This window comes from Vulpes vulpes, chromosome 5 (genome assembly GCF_048418805.1).
Source record: "Vulpes vulpes isolate BD-2025 chromosome 5, VulVul3, whole genome shotgun sequence".
Classification (NCBI taxonomy): Eukaryota; Metazoa; Chordata; class Mammalia; order Carnivora; family Canidae; genus Vulpes; species Vulpes vulpes.
In genome coordinates this window covers 82,609,982-82,628,427 of record NC_132784.1, presented here as the reverse complement: position 1 = coordinate 82,628,427, position 18,446 = coordinate 82,609,982, and the positions used below count along the sequence as shown (strand labels likewise).

The window sequence follows — 18,446 nt, the reverse complement described above, 5'->3', positions numbered from 1 at the left end:
TTTTTTTTTTTTTTTTTTAAGATTTATTTATTCATGAAAGACACAGAGAGAACAAAGAAGAGACATAGGCAGAGGGAGAAGCAGGTTCTATACAGGGAGCCTGATGTGGGACTCAATCCTGGGACTCCGGGATCATGCCCTGAGCTGAAGGCAGATGCTCAACTGCTGAGCCACCCAGGCATCCCTCAAGATTTCTCCTTTAAGGATGATATTTGTTGTAGAGTTTTTTTTTTTTTTTTTTTTAATAGATATTCTTTATCACATTGAAGAAAGTTTCTTCTGATCCTACTTTGGGATAAGGTTTTCATTTTTGTTTTGTGTTTTAAATGGATACTTGAATTTTTGTCAAGTAACTTTCCAAACTTAGGATTATCACATGATTTTCCTACTTCATTCTATTAATGTACTGAATTGCTTTCATTGATTTTCTGAATATTAAACCAACTTTGCATTTCTGGAATAAGCTTACTTTGGCTGTAATACCCTTTTTGTATGTTAGATTTGATATGCTAATATTTGATTGGGATTTTTTGCATCTATATTCATGAAAGACTTTGGCCTGTAATTTTTTCCTGCAGTGTTCTTGTCAGGTTTTGTATCAAGATGATGCTGACCTTAAAAACAAGTCAGGAAGTGTTATTTCTTTTTTGTTCTCTGGAAGAGTTTATGTAAGCTCGGTATTATCTCTTGCTTAAATTATTGATATAATGCACCAATGAGGCCATTCATTCAATCTTGGAGTTTTCATTCTGGGAAGGTTTCAAGTTAAAAATGCAATTTCTTTATTAGATATAGGACTATTCAGATTTTCTACTTATTCTTATGTCTTGAGTATTCTAAAGGAAGTTGTCCACTTCACTTATATATTCCAATTTATTGCAGCAATTTTAAAAATAATATCCTTTTACCTTTGCAGTGCTTATTGGATCTGTAGTGAGTGATCTCACCTTTCCTTTCTGATAATTTTTGTGCTTTATCTGTTATTTTGGATCAGTCTTGCTAGGTAGGAGTTAATCTTATTAGTCTTTCCAAAAAACTGGCTTTAGCCTTTGTCAATCCTCTCTGTATTTACTTATTATTTTATTAATTTCTCTGATTTCTTTCTGAGTTTACTGTAGTGTTTTCTTTGACTTGAGATGATTTGATCATAAATTTTCAGGCTTTCTGGTTTTCTTCAAATATCTTTGCTATAAATTTCCCTCTAAGCATAACTTTAGCTTTATCTCATAAGTTTTAATATGTTGTATTTTTTATTAACATGCAGCTCAAAATATTTTTTTAAATTTTTTATTTATTTATGATAGTCACACAGAGAGAGAGAGAGAGAGAGAGGCAGAGACATAGGCAGAGGGAGAAGCAGGCTCCATGCAGGGAGCCCGACGTGGGATTCGATCCCGGGTCTCCAGAATTGCGCCCTGGGCCAAAGGCAGGCGCTAAACCACTGCACCACCCAGGGATCCCCTCAAAATATTTTTTTTAATATTGTTTTCTTCCAGAATTTTTGTAGTTTTTTTATGTCTATTATTTATTTATTTTTTTAAGATTTTATTTATTTATTCATGATTGAGAGAGAGAGAGAGGCAGAGACACAGACAGAGGGAGAAGCAGGTTCCATGCAGGGAGCCTGATGTGGGACTCGATCCCAGGTCTCCAGGATCAGGCCCCGGGTTGAAGGTGGCACTAAACCTCTGAGCCACCCAGGCTGCCCCAGCTCAAAATATTTTCTGATTTCTTTTGATTTCTAGACAAGCCTGTGGGTCAAATAAGAAAAATATTGTTTGATTCCCAAGTATTGGGAGTTTTTGTTTTGTTTTGTTTTAGTAATCTTCTTAATATAATTTATACTTTAATTTTACTGGGATCAGAGAATATATTCTGTATGAGTTCAGTCATTTGAAATTTGTTGCAATTTGTTCTCTGGTCCAGCATATCATCTATCTTGGTAAATGTTCCACGTGCACTTGAAAAGAACGTATATTTTGCAATTGTTGGAATCAGTGCTATGTATGTAATCAGGCAAAAATTGTTAATCTTGTTCACATCTTTTGTACTCTTACTGATTTATTTTGTCTTATTTATTTATTTTTGTCTACTTGTTCTATTAGTTACTGAGAGAGGTATGTTAAAACTGGACAGTGTGGTAGACAGAATTCTGAGATAGCTCCAAAGATTCCTACCCCTGCTGTACATGCCTGGTATAATAATAGCCTCCCTTTGAGTGTGAGCAGTATGTTGATATAACTGATTTCAGTCCTGCTATTAGGTAACAGATGACAAAGGTGAATGGGCTTTGCAGATGTAATTAAGGTCCCAAATTGGTTGAATTTGAGTTATTTGTTAATCAAAAGGGGAATTATCCTAAGCAGGCCTGCCCTAATCAGACAAACCCTTAAAAACTGGGCCCTTCCAGAAGGCAGAGACATTCAAGGCATGGGTATCTCCTGTTGGCTTTGAAAAAGCAAGCTGGCATGTTGTGATGAGGGCCAGGTGATAGGGAATGGCAGGTAGCTTATAAGAGCTGAGGGCCCAGTCGTCTGACTACAAGGAAATGAATTCTGACAATAACCAGTGAACTTGGGTGAGGACCGCTAGCATAAGATTGCCTAACCTGAGAAAGCAGCCACACTTGATGTGGTGATTTCAACCTGTGGGACCTGAGCAGAGGATCTGATTCAGTCATGCCCAGACTTCTTACCTTCAGAAACTATGGGATAATAAATGCATGCTGCTTTAAGCCGCTAATAGTATAACAATAGAAAACTAGTAACTATGGTTGTGAATATATCTTTTATCCATTTTAGTTCTGTTATTTTAAAAAATATATTTTGCAGCTGGGCTATTAGGTACACCTTTTTACCATTACAAAAAGCCTTCCATTACCTTTGATAATGCTCTGTGCCTTAAAGTCTATTTTGTGTGATTTTAGTAAAGCTCTTTTAACTTTCTTTTGTGTATCTACATTTCTTAGATGTGCCTCTTACACATGATTGTGTTTTGTTTTTTAGCTGGTCTGTCAGTCTTCTAATCATTAGATTATTTATATGCAGGGTAATGACGTACTTGGGCTTAAGTATACCATGTTCCTATTTCTTATTTGTGCTCCTGAGCAAGTATTCCTTTTTTTCTATTCTTCTTAATTATCTTTTATTCTGCACATCTTTTTCTTATTTATCATTTTTAGTGATTTGCCCTAGAGATTAAAGGATGCATCTCTGACTTAATTAAAATCTATTGTAAATTAGTATTTTTACTATTTCGTGGATAATAAAAGAACCCTAGAATACTTTAACTCCAATTATCACCTCTTGCCTTTCGTATTATAGTTTTTGTGATCTCAGTTTTGAACATGTTTTCTATCCCTGGAAACATTATTATCATTATTTTATATATTCCATTTTATTTTAGATTTACCACTATATTTACCTTTCTCATTGCTCTTTATTTCTTCCTACATCTTCATGCTTTCATCTGGGATCATTTTTCTTCTGCCTGAAGAATTCCTTTTAGTGTATTTTTTAAGTGAGGTACTGCTAACTGCTGAATTTTTTCAGATTTTTTTTGTCCAAAAATGAATGTATTTCATCTATACTTTTGAAATATATTCAGTGCATGTGGAATTCTAGTCAACAGTTCTTTTTTTCAGTACTTTAAAGCTATCATTCTTCCCGCTTCTGTTGTTTCTGTTGAGAATGTAACTGTTAGTCTTGTTCCTTTGAAAGTGACCGTACAGCGTTTCCCCTTCTTTGGCTGCTTTTAAGATTTCTCTTTGTCTTTGATTTTCAGTGGTTTCCCAAGGATGTGTCTAGATACGATTTTCTTTATAATTGTTCTCCATGGGGCTTCTTGAATCTGTGGTTTGATGTTTTCATCAACGTTAGAAAATTCTCTCAGTACTGCTTGCTGGAAGCTTTGCTCAGCTTCTCAGCCACAGGTTTGCTTTCAGAGTTGGCAGTTGCCTCAAAGACAGGTTGCTCCCAGTGCCCAGCTAACCTCGTTTCCCTGTCCTTCTGACTACCCCTCGCCCCCAGTTCTTGCTGTCTTTGAGGTTCTCCAGAAGCTTTGAGACCAATTTTCTGTTCTGTTTTTCTAGTTCTTAGCATAAAGTTTACTCCAACAACCTAGTGAACCATTACTGGAAGTGAATCTCTTCTCTTGGCATTTGTCATCACTTCCTCCCTTTGAAAGCTGGAATAAATGATGAGCTGACAAATGTGCAAAATTGGATTGAAGTTAATGGTTCCCCACAGCCCAAACCTATGTCCTCTATTTCTCATTAAGAGACTATGTCAGGACTCTTGAACATCCATTTAGAGAACTTCTGGAGAGTTTGTTTTAATAGAGATGTTTTAAATGTGAGTGTGTTGGATTAAGAAAAATCAATCCTAAAGTTTGCATCATAATGTGAAATAATTACTATGGATCTCCCTGCTGCATACTCTTCTGTATTTTGCTGAGTGCCAGTGTCTTCCCTGTTGAGAGGAAATAGAGGAGTTTCCTTCTCCGTGCTTCAAATGTCAGAGCCAATCCAAAGTGAAGTAATGTTGCTCTGTATTTTCAATTTATTTCCCTATGTTTCAGCAGTACAACTTGGACAGAATTCACTTGTTCTAACATTGTTTCACTGGCTAGCAGAAGATTATATTTCTCCTTAGATATAAGACTTATTGTTTCTTCATAATTTGCTTTTTTGTGCATTTGCAGAGGGTGCTCGAGAGGAAGACCTAGATGCTGTGGAAGCTCAGATTGGTTGCAAACTCCCTGATGATTATCGATGCTCATATCGTATCCACAATGGGCAGAAGTTAGTGGTTCCTGGGTAAGAAGGTTTGCCATTTGGGTTATTTTTAATGACACAAGTCATTTCCCAGAAAGAAAATAAACAGCTATGATGTGTAGTTACTCTTGACAGATTAAAGGAGTATAAGAATTCTCTCTTCTTCCCTGTAAGAATCCAAAAGACTGAATCTGTTGCTTGAATTTGATTTTCCCAAAATAAATGTCTCATAAAAACAGCAATTCGATCAGCACATCCTTATACTTAAAATGAAGTCTGATTGGGGTTGGGTGGGTGCTGTGGTACATAGAGTGGATGTGTGTGTGAGTGTATTTTAAGTAAAACTGTTCAGAACCCTTGAAGTCTTTATCCTATTATAGACCAGGTAAATTGTTTTTGAGAGTTTGATATAAATTCTATATACCATACATATAAAAAGCAATAATTTGTTCAGAGCTATATACACTAAAGAAAATAAGAGTTTTGTTCTATTCAGGCATAGCCTGTAATTGAATGGCCTGTTTTTAAGAGGAAGTACTCATTGGGGAACCTTTTGGAAAAAGTAGACCATGCAGTAGCTGTCAAATTCATTCACAGTGTTAAAAGCTATATACTTTGAGTCTACCCTTCTGTTCTTTTATGAAAATTAAGCTATTTTGAAGATATTGTGCCTATGAAAAGCTCATAAAAACTTAGGGAGAACTTTGCATTATTCTTAATGGAACATGGTATCTCTTTGTGTGTGAAGAAATCTTTCTACTCAAGAGTTTGAATTCGTAAATAAATTGTGGTGTTTTTGGTGATTGACATGTTAATTCTTATAAAGCTGTCGATGGGAAATTATCATTCATCAAAAAGATGAAGCACAGCTCTTTGGCACTGGGATTAATATTTTTGTCTCTGCTCTCAGGTTGTTGGGAAGTATGGCACTGTCCAATCACTATCGTTCTGAAGATTTGTTAGATGTCGATACAGCTGCCGGAGGCTTCCAGCAGAGACAGGGATTGAAATACTGTCTCCCTTTAACTTTTTGCATACATACTGGTTTGAGTCAGTACATAGCAGTGGAAGCTGCAGAAGGCCGAAACAAAAATGAAGTTTTCTACCAATGTCCAGTAAGTAGGAAGTGTGTTTAAATGCGGCTGTAAGATGTGTTCTGATGAGTGTATAAATGTGTGCAGAAGTTTTCAGGGCTGTAGAATGGGTATAGAGCATTATACAATTTGCTTATAGATCCACCTAATTATAGGGCTAATTTGGCAATGATATTCTGACATTACAGAATGCCAAAGGAAAATTTAATCTGTGGACAAACAATGCAGATCATTGTGCACACAGAGGGAAGGCTGTGATAGGTGTTAAGGCAATTTAAGTTTAAGGAAAACATAATGAGATTTTGTTGAAGTAATTGTAATATACATTTCTAACTTTAAAAATTTAGCCTTTAAGCATCATTTGACTCAAGTTCTGTGTGCAAAGGAAACTTTTTAAACTTTTAGTTAGATAGTTGAGTTGTTGAAAACTGTGGATCTTTTTTTAAGGAAGCTTTTGTTAGATTTTAATATGATCACAGAAAATGTCGTATTTGGTTTCATTTTTTTTCTTGGGTTTTTGTAATTTCTCAATTGTAGATCTTCTGGCTTCATTTTTGCCCAAATGTGAACTTTTAACTTAAAAGAGGAACTTATTTATATATTTTTTAAAGATTTTATTTATTCACAAGAGACACACACACACAGAGAGAGAGGAGAGAGGAGAGAGAGGCAGAGACATAGGCAGAAGGAGAAGCAGGCTTCCATACAGGGAGCCTGAAGCGGGACTCCATCCCGGGACTCCAGGACCACGCCCTGAGTCAAAAGCAGATGCTCAACCACTGAGCCACCCAGGCTTCCCAAAAGAAGAATTTAAAATAGAAAATCATGGATACCTGAGACATGTGACTCCATATAACACTGAAAATATTTAAAGAGCTTTCATAATTTTTTTTCTAAGCATTTCCATGTCTGTTTCCATTTTTGTCTTGATATTTCTGTAAAGTTGTATGATGATAGCTTGGTCCTTCTATTTAGTGAGAAAAGTGACCAACCTAGAAATGTTCAAGTCTTTTGACTGAATCTAAAGCCCTTTCTTAATAGGTTATATATCTTCTTACTTGAACTTCCTAACATAAAGGATAAGTTTTTAGTTCACTGTAACAGTCATGACAGTACATGAGCATTTTGACTGTTATTGAGAAGTGCCTGGCACTCTTCTAAGGACTTTCTAGAAAGGACCTAAATATAGAAATTATAAGAGCAGGGACTGAAAAGTATGAGTAATGTCCAAGTGATGGTTAGAACACTTGTTATTTTTATCTATTCTGCTTTGTCTCCAGGGAAAGATACAGATAATGAACAATGAGAAATTAAGTAAAATTTTTTTTTCTCAATTATGATATTCTTTTTCTCACCTAGGACCAAATGGCTCGGAATCCAGCTGCTATTGACATGTTTATCATAGGTAGGAGAAAGAATAGTCTTCCTTTTCCTTTCTTCTTCCTGGTCAAAAAAATTAAGTTGATAAAAACATTGCAGTTACTTGATCAGCTGGCAGTTTATACTTGTCTTTTTTAAGGCTTGCTGGTTTATAAAATAGTATATCTAGGCTCTCATTCAAATAGCCCCTGTACTTTGAATTTGTTTCCTATTTGGAAAAAAGCCATGTTCTATATAATCTTGTACTCTTAGGACTCTGCTATAGAACTTCATGAATAGAATTACTCTGAATGTAAGTATAGCTGTCTTACACATGGATGCATTTTCCATCAATCATATTAATACATTATTGGAGACAGATGGATAAAACAACTTTATGCCTATAAAGTTGTGGTAAAATAGTGATACATCACACTAGAGATCTCAGAACAGCAGGCTTCAAAGACCAGTATAAACTGAGCTCTATAAACTCTTTGGCACAACTTTTTCTTGGCCTTCAAAGGTATTTCTATAGGATTTTGAGAACAATCCTGTCTGTATGCAATTGCAGCTCACCCCTTTGCTGTTCATCCAGTCCTGTTTTGCTTAGATTTTGCTCACTTAAAAGAGGCTTCCTGACTATCCATTCTGGTTTTCAAAGGCACATATTAAACTTCCCCATATATTAATAGTCAAGGGGCCTTGTAAGCTGAAGTGTCTGCATTTAATTATATCTCCTAATTGGAACCTTGAACAGAGTAGTAGTGTTCATTTGTTCCATACTGTAACACAGTCCAGGCTTAAGGTATTTTTCACAACGTGGAAGCTCTCCCTACATGCTAAGTTATAAAAAAACTGTTCAACTTAGCCTCCAGCTTTTAGCTCCCCATGATTCATGTTGACCTATGTTTTTTTGTTGTTGTTTTTTGTTTTGTTTTTTTTGGCATATGGTTTTCAAGTTAAGTGCCCCCTGGGGGTTATGCCCCTGCTCACTGTCCTGTTTGGCATCTTTGCATAGCACGTACCTTCAGAGATGATCACCATGGCTCTAGAACAGTGGTGCTACTAATTTACAAACTAAAGGCTGCCTGAACTCTAAGGTAAATGCTAGCCAAACTCTGTGAGTTCCTCACTCTTGGTTTGATACTGGCCTGACATGGTGTGGAAGGCCCCATTGCTACAGCAGAGATCTGATGAATACTCTTCTGGTAGCTGGGATTTCTTCTGGATTAAGAGAGCAAAGCAAAAGGTCTGAGACCTACTGAGGGAGGAGAGATGAGATGGGATGTTAGTGCTGAAAGGAGAGACAAGAAAGCAGCTTCCTTTAAGCTGTCTTGGTAAAACCCCAGTGCTACCAAAGAGATGCCAAGCTATAGGCTTACTTTAAAAGGTAAACTACCTTGGAATGTATAAATTACATCTTGATTCAACTAAGTTTGATTTTCTTGGAATTTTTGGTTAAACACAAGATGGAATCTCCCAAGTGTTCAGTGAATTATTAACAGATATTTGAGAAAACTAGAATCTGTGTTCAGGTAAGTTGAGTGGTAAAGACTGCATAGAAAAGACTCCTCATTTTAAAGAACACACTTGGGTATGTATTGTTATAAATTGAAGTACCTTAAAATACACCATACCAGTTTCATTTTTATGTAAACCATGAAAAATTTGTGGGTTTTTTTACTCTAACATTTTATTCCATGAAATATACAAAATGATATTTTAAACTTTACAGGGAAATTACTAGTTCCAAAAACAAAATTATAGCTTCTGTGAATTTTAATGACATTATTCATGTGCCTCCTTAGTATCTTGTTCAGAGTGGATAGATGGTAGGTGATCATTTGAGTAGAACATTCAATAAGCAAAGAGTTAGGATTGACCATTCATTAGTAGATGCTAAAAGCCAACTATTATAGCTTACCTTCCCTCAGTTGATGCCTTTAAAATTTTAAAACTATAAACCCTAAGATCCAAGCTTAAATTGTATCTTCTATTCCTTAAATAGAATAGTAAGTAAATACTACAAATTTAGCTCCGATGTTCAGCATGGCAGAGTGTGAGAACTGTGTTAATAGAAACAAGGTTACAGAGAAATTCACTGAATAACATTGGTTCAGGGATTCATACTGCTGGGCACTGAGATGTATTAATAATAGATGTGGGGTATGAGAAAGTTACGTCATATTACCTAGAAGTGGCAAACATAATTCACGTAAATACTTGTCATTGATCCACTCACTAGATCACAGACGTGTGGTCAGGTCTGGACTGGACTTCGAGCTGGTCACTGAGAATATGGAGGGTCATTATGCATTTGAGTCGGTAGTGGTGCAGCTAGACTACTTTGGAATTGGTCTCATGCCCAGAACTGTACTGTGCCATACCCCTGTTAGATGCCCGGACTGAGCCTGGCTTTTGCCAGAATTTTGTGCATAAGTCAGGAGGTAGCTGGACCAAGGGTATATATCCTGACTGTCTGAGGATAGCTGCTGATATTTTTCCTGTAGTTTCTTCCTAGACCTTGCTGTATCTGTGTCTTCCTTTGTTCCATATGTTCTAGAAATTATAGGCAGAAGAAAGCTTTGCATTCTAGACCAGCACTAAATAAAGTTTAAAAGTCTATTTAATTATAAGTGTAAAAAGTAGTTTGAAGGTAGATGGAGGATTCCCTAGCAAGGTAGTTGGGAAAGAGATGAATAGAATTGAGAATAGAAATTGACCTGATAATGGACTAGTAGAATTATGTGTTTCTAATTTTGATCTTATATCTTAAGCATAGTGAAATATCATTGTTTCCTTGTTTCCTGTATAGATTTTATGAAAATTATTTGTTCTTTTCTTCCTCCCCACCCCTTCCTGGTTTATAGGTGCTACTTTTACTGACTGGTTTACTTCTTATGTCAACAATGTTGTATCGGGTGGCTTCCCAATCATCAGAGACCAAATTTTCAGGTATTTCACCCAGGACTTTTTGAATTAATAAAATGATTGTAAACAGAAAAAAAAATTAGTGACAGATCTTGAGATGAAGTTTCAAAGAAGATTAATGACAGAACCTCTCATTATCTTAAATGTCACTGTGTTATTCTCACTTTAAAGCTACATTCAAACACTTGAATAGCCAATGTATTTCTTGTTTTGAAGGATCCAGAGAAAAAAATGATTTTGATTTCAAAGCTATAGCTTTATAGTATAGTTTCTTTCTTGGGGAGGTGGGGGGGGCGGGGTGGAGGGGAGGGAGGCTGTTTGCCAGTTAATGGATTTATCGCGAATAGCAAGTCAATAATTGTTAACTCCTGGCGAATATTATCTATCATCTTTATTTTTTTAAGGTTTTATTTATTTATTCATGAGAGACACAGAGAGAGAGAGGCAGAGACACAGGCAGAGGGAGATGCAGGGAGCCTGATGTAGGACTCGTTCCCGGGACTCCGGGATCACACCCTGGGCCAAAGACAGGCGCTAAACCGCTGAGCCACCCAGGGATCCCCTATCTATCATCTTTAAATGAAACGTCCAGGTATTATAGATAGTATTAGAGGTAATATTGGCTCATAGTAGCCTGATTGGCAGAAATGATGGATTAATTATAAATTAGAAGTCTCTAGAATAACATACCAATGCATTTTATTGTCAGAGCCACGGTTGGTAGGGTTTTCAGATGTCCCAAAAGTTTCCGGGCTCTGAAAACTGAGAGAAGCTCTTTTTCCAGTTTAATTACTGAATCAGTTTTCAAACCACTGATCATTGAGCCTTGACTATTATCATTACTGATCTGAAGTCTTCAAGGTTGTCTGGTTTGCTTGTAATTTATCATTTTCTTCTAAGCTTCATAGGACTATACCTTTAAGTTCCTAAATATGGTTTAAACTTTTGATCCTAAGGTAAAGTAGAAGTATTTCACATTGTATCTTGATATCTTTTATCTTATGGACTTGAAGTTAGTTGATTAAAAAATGTTTAACTGTTTTAAAATTACCTAGATATGTTCACGATCCAGAGTGTGTGGCAACAACTGGGGACATTACGGTTTCGGTTTCTACATCGTTTCTGCCAGAACTTAGCTCTGTCCACCCACCGCACTACTTCTTCACATACCGAATCAGGTGAGAGATGTAAATGGGGCACAACCTGTGGATGTGTTGTTATTGCCCCCGTTGACACAGTACACCAAACATATTTTGAAAGACAGCTTTTTGTTGAGGTGTGGAGGAAGGTGGATAACAACATTTTTTATAATGTAATATAATTTTATAATTTTAAAAAGTATAATTTATAATCTAGTACCTTGAGTTTATAGTAACTTTCAAGTTACTTATGTTATTTCTTGCAAATGTACTGTTTAAAGAATTGTGCCAGCTACTTTGTGAGGTGGACACTTAAGTTATAATTATCATGAAAACTCTCTGTGAGAATTGCATTCTAGAAGCTATCAAATTGTCAAGATAAAGCCATGCATTTTAAATTTTATTTAGCCTGCCCATTTCCAAATTAAAACTTTAATAAATATTTAAGGTGTAATAATCCCAGTAATATTAAATAAGGTGTAACCCTAGTAACTGACTGGTGACATTTTTCTTTGAGCTTTCTAGAAGTTAATGGAAAAAAAGGGAATTGTCTTCAGTCTCGGTTTTTTAATAAATTTTTCCAAAAAAACACAAATTTTCATTGCACTATATTCTAGAAAGTATTTCATACATTGATCTTTCCTTGAACAGCAAAAAATGATCACCAGTGTGTTCATAAAAGTTTATGTCGCCCTTTCTGTTGTTGATTCTCACAGCAAGTCAAGTGTGCAAATTGAGTAAAGGCATTTCTGTGGGAGGGTCAAGCTAACCAGGCCCACATCTTTTAGAACTTGCAGAAATAGACGGTTAACACAGACGTTAGTTCAACAATTGTAGCTCTTAAGGAAAAGAAACAAAATCAGGCCAGATTTGTGTCTCTACTGCCTCATTCTCCAGGATTGAAATGTCAAAGGATGCACTTCCTGAGAAGGCTTGTCAGTTGGACAGTCGCTATTGGAGAATAACAAATGCTAAAGGTGATGTAGAAGAAGTTCAAGGACCTGGAGTAGTTGGTATGTAATTTGAGATTTGGGTTTATATATCCGTTGCCTCTAAGACATTTTGGAGAGCATGTATGTGACATATAGCTTGGAAAAGGCACAGTGTAGTTAGTGGATAAGAATGTATCTTTTTTTTTTAAGATCTGTTTATTTATTAAAGAGAGCATGAACACAAGTAGGGAGAGGGGCACAGAGAGAGGGAGATGGAGAATCTCAAGCAGACATCCACTTTGCGTAGAGCCTGACATGCAACTGGATTTCACGACCCATGAGATCATCATGACCTGAGCCAAAATCACGAGTTGGATGCTTAACCAACTGAGCCACCCATATATCCAAGACTTTATCTTTTAATAGCTGTGTTTATAGTGTAAAAGATATCATAGATTCTAGGCTTCTTGTAAGTCCAATACTTTGCTTCACAAATATAATGTGTAAAGATCATTATTCTCTAAGTTTAGTACCTTAAACATGAAATTTTCTAAAATCATAGCAAATTATTCAGGGATTGAGTTTTCATTCTGTGGATCACCTGAGTTCCTTGTTTGCTTCTTAAATTCTTTATCTTTTCTAGCTGTTATATTCTGTAGGGTTACCAGGCAGGAGAAAATAAATTTCATATTGGTTATCTTTTTGAAATTTGGGGAAAATAGTAAAATCAGTAGCACAGATTTTTGTGAATTTCAATCACCATTAGCTCTGATTGTCATTGACGGTCAGCTTTTTTGAAAGATTAGGATTATTAGGGTGCTTTAGATTTTTTTTTTCTAAGTGTTCATTTAGCTGTTTTACATGGTTAACATATACTGTTAGCTGTTTAACATAGTTTACATAATCTCAAAGAGGACATATCTTATTTGCTGTGATGAAGAAATGAATTTTATACTTTGGTTTCTTACTACTGTTTTCTCCACAGGTGAATTTCCAATCATCAGCCCAGGTCGGGTATATGAATACACAAGTTGTACCACATTTTCTACAACATCAGGATATATGGAAGGATATTATACCTTCCATTTTCTTTACTTTAAAGACAAGATCTTTAATGTTGCTATTCCCCGATTCCATATGGCTTGTCCAACATTCAGGGTGTCTATAGCCCGATTGGTGAGTTAAATTTTCCTCTGGGACTGATTTCCATGACTTTGTAGAATTAACTCCACAGAGGGATTTTGTTCATTAGCCAGACAACTGGTTTACAAATGGCGTTCCAGAGAACCCTAGAGATTCTGAGGAAATACCGTGGGGGGAGGGGGCCATGTGAATATGTGGGGGTGGTGGATAATAAGTAAGCTAGACTCCATACACTTCAATCAGAGTAACTCTACTGTTAGCTGTTTTATGTTTGCTTTGTTTTTATTTTTAATAGACATCATTTTTGAGCAGTTTTAGATTCACAGAAAATTGAGGAGAAGGTACAGAAATTTTCCAAACACCCCCTGCCCCCATGCATGCACAGACTTCCTCATTATCAGCATCTTCCATCAGAGTGGTATCTTTGTTACAGTTGTTGAACCTACATTGGAACATCATAATCACCCAAAATCCATAGTCTACATTAGAGTTCACTCTTGATGTTGTATGTTTTTTGGGTTTGGACAGTGTATAGTGACACATATCTACTATGATAGTATCATGTAGAGTAGTTACTGGTTTTAAAGGTTCAGCCTCTTTTCCACCATTTCCAAAAAAAGTTCTATGGCCTAATGAGAAACACCACACTAGACCAGTTAGAATAGGCTTTATTTTGTTTCATTAAGATTAGAAAAAGAATTTCATGCGGTGTTTTTGCTAAAAATCCCAATTTTGTAATAGAAATATCCTAGAGAGAGACTACTAAAAGTACAAGTCTATCCATTAAATCCTCTTTGTAGTCATCTCTCTTTGGGATCATTTCTTAAGTCAACTAAGTATAATTTAAAATCTCATTTTTGGATTACCTTATGATAGTAGTAGTACCCCAATCTTATGGATTATAAAATGATTAGGGAATTATGAGGCTCCAACTATACAACAGAGATAAAATATGACTTGTATACCCAGGATGTGACTTAGTTGTAGGTGTTAAATGTTGAGAAAGGGCCCTCTGGCTCCTGGGAAGATGGATGGAGGATTAGTCTGATCCAGAGCTGACACGTGCCCAACCCCAGTTTGGAAACAGAAGAATGATAAGAGACTTTAGGCCATTATGCTTGCATATCTGGTGAAAAGGATCTATAGTCTGGGTTTGGAAGTGAGCTTCCCTCCCAATGGAGGAATGCTTTCTACTGTATATTTCCAGGACCAGGAACTTGTTACTTCTGTAACAGTCTCCTGTTTTTGACTAGTCCAGTTTCTGTCTGAGATTGGTATCAATCCATGATGGTTTGATACAGCTCATTAGTGAAACCATCTGGGGCTAGAGTTCTCTGTGGGAAAGTTTAAAATGGGAGTTTAATTTCTTTCATATATTTTCTATTTCTTCATATTTCACTTTTGGTCATTTGTGTCTTTCAAGGGATTTGTCCATTTTGTCAAAATGTTGAATTTATTGGCATATAATTATTTATAATATTCCCTTGATATCCATTTAATGGCTGTAAGAACTATAGTCATATATCCTTTTGTGCTCCTAATAATGATGAGTTTACCCAAGGAGTTATTTCTTTTATTAGTCATTTGAAAGAACAACTTTGGGTTTCACTGGTTTTCTCTATTGTTGCTCATTTTCTATCTCATTGTTTTCTGCACTCTTATTTATTTCTCTCTTCCTACTTACTTTGGGGTTCATTTGCTTTTTTTACCAGCTTCTTAAGGTAGAAGTTTAGATTATTGCTTTTCGGCCTTTCTTTTCTCTAAAGCACTATTTGGCTATATTTCATAAATTTTGATGTGTTGTTTTCATTACCATTTAATTCAAAATATTCTGAGATTTCCCTTGTAATTTAATTTTGATCTGTAACTTTTCTAGAAATGTGTAAATTTTCAATCATTTGGAGGCTTTCCAGTTAACTTTTGTTTACTGATTTCTAATTTTGTTATGGTTAGAGAACTCACTGTGTGTAATTTCAATCTTTTTAAAGGTTTTATGTCCTAGCACTATGATCTATCTTGGTAACTAATCCCTGTGTATTTGAAAAGAATGTATATTCTGCTATTTGTGGGAATATTATTCTATAAATGAAAGTTCAAATTCGTTGACTGTTTTTGAAGTCTTCTATATATTAACTGATTTTTTTTTTTGGGTCTTTGTTCTCTGAAAGATGATTGTTGAAATCTCCAACCATAATTACAATTTTGTCTATTTCTCTTTTTAATCTTATCAGATATGCTTCATGTGTTTTGAAGCACTATAATTATATGCAAATATGTTTAGGATTATTATGTATTTTTAATGAAGTGCTTTCTTTTATTATTATGAAATCTCTCCCCTCGATAATATTTCTTGTCCTAAAGTTGCTAATACTCCTGACCTAAAGTGTAAAGAATGTTGAGGTTTGTTTGGGCAGGCGATTTACTATGGGGTCAGCTTGATCATGTTGAGATTTGTTTTTAATGTTTGTTAGGATGGGTATAAAGGAGTCTTTAATTTAGAACGTAGTTCTCAAACTTTTCAGTCTCATGGCTCCCTTAAGCTTTTAAAAGTTATTGAGGACTCCAAAGAACTCTTGTTGATGTGGGTTATATCAATATTTATCATGTTAGAAATGAAAACTGAGAAGTTTTATAATACTACTCTTTTTTTAAAGTTTACGATTTTTAAATTTATAATTTTAAATTATAAATTATAATAATAAACTCATTACATGTTCAACCCTCTTAACTATGTTCTTACTTATTTAGAGTTTTAATTTCCTCCCAACCACACATAAGCATATAAAATCTTGACCTACCTTGTGGAAAATGTTTCTCTCTTTCAAGGATGAGATATCAATAAAAAGAAATGAGAATTCTGGACTTACTTCTAATCAACATGAAAGAGGCAGTGGGGATTGTATTTGTATGGTGTTGTATTTGTATTGTACCTTTCCTGTTGAAATATTAGTTCTCTTGATATGGAAACTGAATTTTTGTGCCCTGACCCATATGATAATTATTGTACTTAATACTTCCTTTTGCTTTATACTTTGAATGTCACTACAAAATATATTTTGGTTGGTCTTAAGCCTTTTCTTGCTTTAGGTGGCTTGTTGTTTGCTTTTGGACACTTTAGAGGTTCCTGCTGCTTATTTATTTCCATTCTTACCTGTGTGTGCCTCTTTCCATCTGCTACTTCTGTATGTACATTTTTATCTGAGATCATCAGCAGTCTCCCTCTTTAGCCACACTGACTTCCTTAACATTTTTTCTGCTTCCTTCTTCAACAAGATAACTAATGATCATACTACCTGAATTTAATGTTTTAGGATTTCCTAAGCCTTCCCCTTGCCCGTTTTGAACCTTCTACTGAATTTTAAAGTCTTCATTCCCTAGATTTAAAAAAATCAAAAAATAAAAATAATGGAATATCATGTCATATTTATGTATATTTTCTCTGATTGTTGTTAATGTTGCTGTTATTAGTGTTATAATAAATCCTAAGTGACAATCCTTTGACAACTCCTAAGGAACAGTTTTTTTCTCCCACGTTAATTAATTTGCTTGCTCAACAAATATCTTTTGAGTACCTACGAGGTGCTGGGGGAATGCAGTGACCAATACAGCCAGAGTCTGCCTTCGGGATGTACTGTACAGCACAGTGACTATAGTAAATACTGATTGCATATCTGAAAGTTGCGAAGAGAATAAATCATAAAAGTTCTCATCACAAAAAAAACATTCTGTAACTATGTACGGTGATGGATGTTAACTGGACTTATTGTGGTGATCATTTTGTAATATATATGAATATCAAATCATTATGTTGTACGCCTGGAGCAAATGAATGTAATGTTGTATGTCAATTATACCTCAATAAAAAAAAAAGAAGAAAGTTGAGGAAATTAAAAAAAGAAAAACAAAAACTCTGCCTTGGAATTTACATTCTAGTTGGAAGAGATAAAGGTAGCAAATAAACATTATCTAGTTACACCAAGTAGTGATAAGTGCTCTGGAGAAAAATCAGAGTAAAGGATATATCAGGAGTGTCCTGTTGGGTTGTTCTAATATAAAGATGTGTCGGGTAAGGCCTTGGCGACATTTGTGTTAAGACTTGAAAGAAGTAGAAGGAGCCAGGTGGATATATGTGGCAGAAGGATGTTCCAACCGAAAGAACAGAAAATGCAAAGGCCCTGAAACACTAATGTTACATAAACATACTAATGTTTGGCATATGTGAAGAACTGCAAGGAGGCCAGTGTAGTTGAAATGCCGTGGCCAGGGGAGAGTGGTGAGAGATGAGATCAGAGGGTTGTGAGTGCTGGATATGTGATGCCATAGAGGCCTCGGGGAAAGGACTTTTGCTGACAACACGTCCCACGTTTTTCCCAATTATTTCCCACATCACCAGCTAGGAGCTCCTTGCTACTCAGAACTCTCTCCAATATAGTGAGTGACTCCTCTCATTGAGTCCTCAAATGTATGAGAGGGAAAAATTGTCAGCAGACTAAGACTCACTTAGAGACACGACTTAAACAGAATTGAAGTTTCCATGAGATGTTCAGATATTGCATGTTCAACCTCACTGTTGCCCTATTCTGAGAACCTTCAACAAGTTCATTTCAGAGTAGAGGCTGCCCCCGTCGTTGAACTGAAATGATGGGTATTTATAGTAGGAGCTCATTGAGGCATCTCTTAGGCCTCTGGACAGTACATAAAAGTTACCAGTAGAGGTCATACCTTATTAATATTTTTGAGTCCTTTTCTGTAAGGATATAGATTAACAAAGAATTGTTACTTAGTACACTAAAATTCAGTAAAATTTTATCTTGGGTTGTTAGGAGTGGTCTGTTGGCTGCCTTGTACAAATTATCCATTACCATGTAAAATATAAGTACTGTGTTAATAATGAAATAGATTTACCATTAAAATCACTGAGCATTTTAAGACATGATATATGTATATACACTATAGAATTTGCATCAGCATGTGCATTTATGAAAATACATGGCTCAACTCTATAAAAATTCATATTTGGCATGTCCAGTTGTTCAGGTTTTAGATAAATGAAAAATTGCATAAAATAAGTATA

At 35.5% G+C, this 18,446-nt stretch overlaps 1 protein-coding gene across 1 annotated transcript in view; it reads left to right on the top strand.

Annotated features, from left to right (window-relative positions):
- Positions 1-18,446, top strand: part of FBXO3 (F-box protein 3) — a 30,537-nt gene that overhangs the window by 10,830 nt on the left and 1,261 nt on the right. The window contains exons 4-10 of the mRNA XM_072759093.1: positions 4,702-4,816; positions 5,685-5,889; positions 7,228-7,273; positions 10,098-10,182; positions 11,214-11,336; positions 12,195-12,310; positions 13,215-13,405. Of these exons, the coding sequence (XP_072615194.1) occupies positions 4,702-4,816; positions 5,685-5,889; positions 7,228-7,273; positions 10,098-10,182; positions 11,214-11,336; positions 12,195-12,310; positions 13,215-13,405 (881 nt within the window). The remainder of the gene's footprint in view (positions 1-4,701; positions 4,817-5,684; positions 5,890-7,227; positions 7,274-10,097; positions 10,183-11,213; positions 11,337-12,194; positions 12,311-13,214; positions 13,406-18,446) is intronic.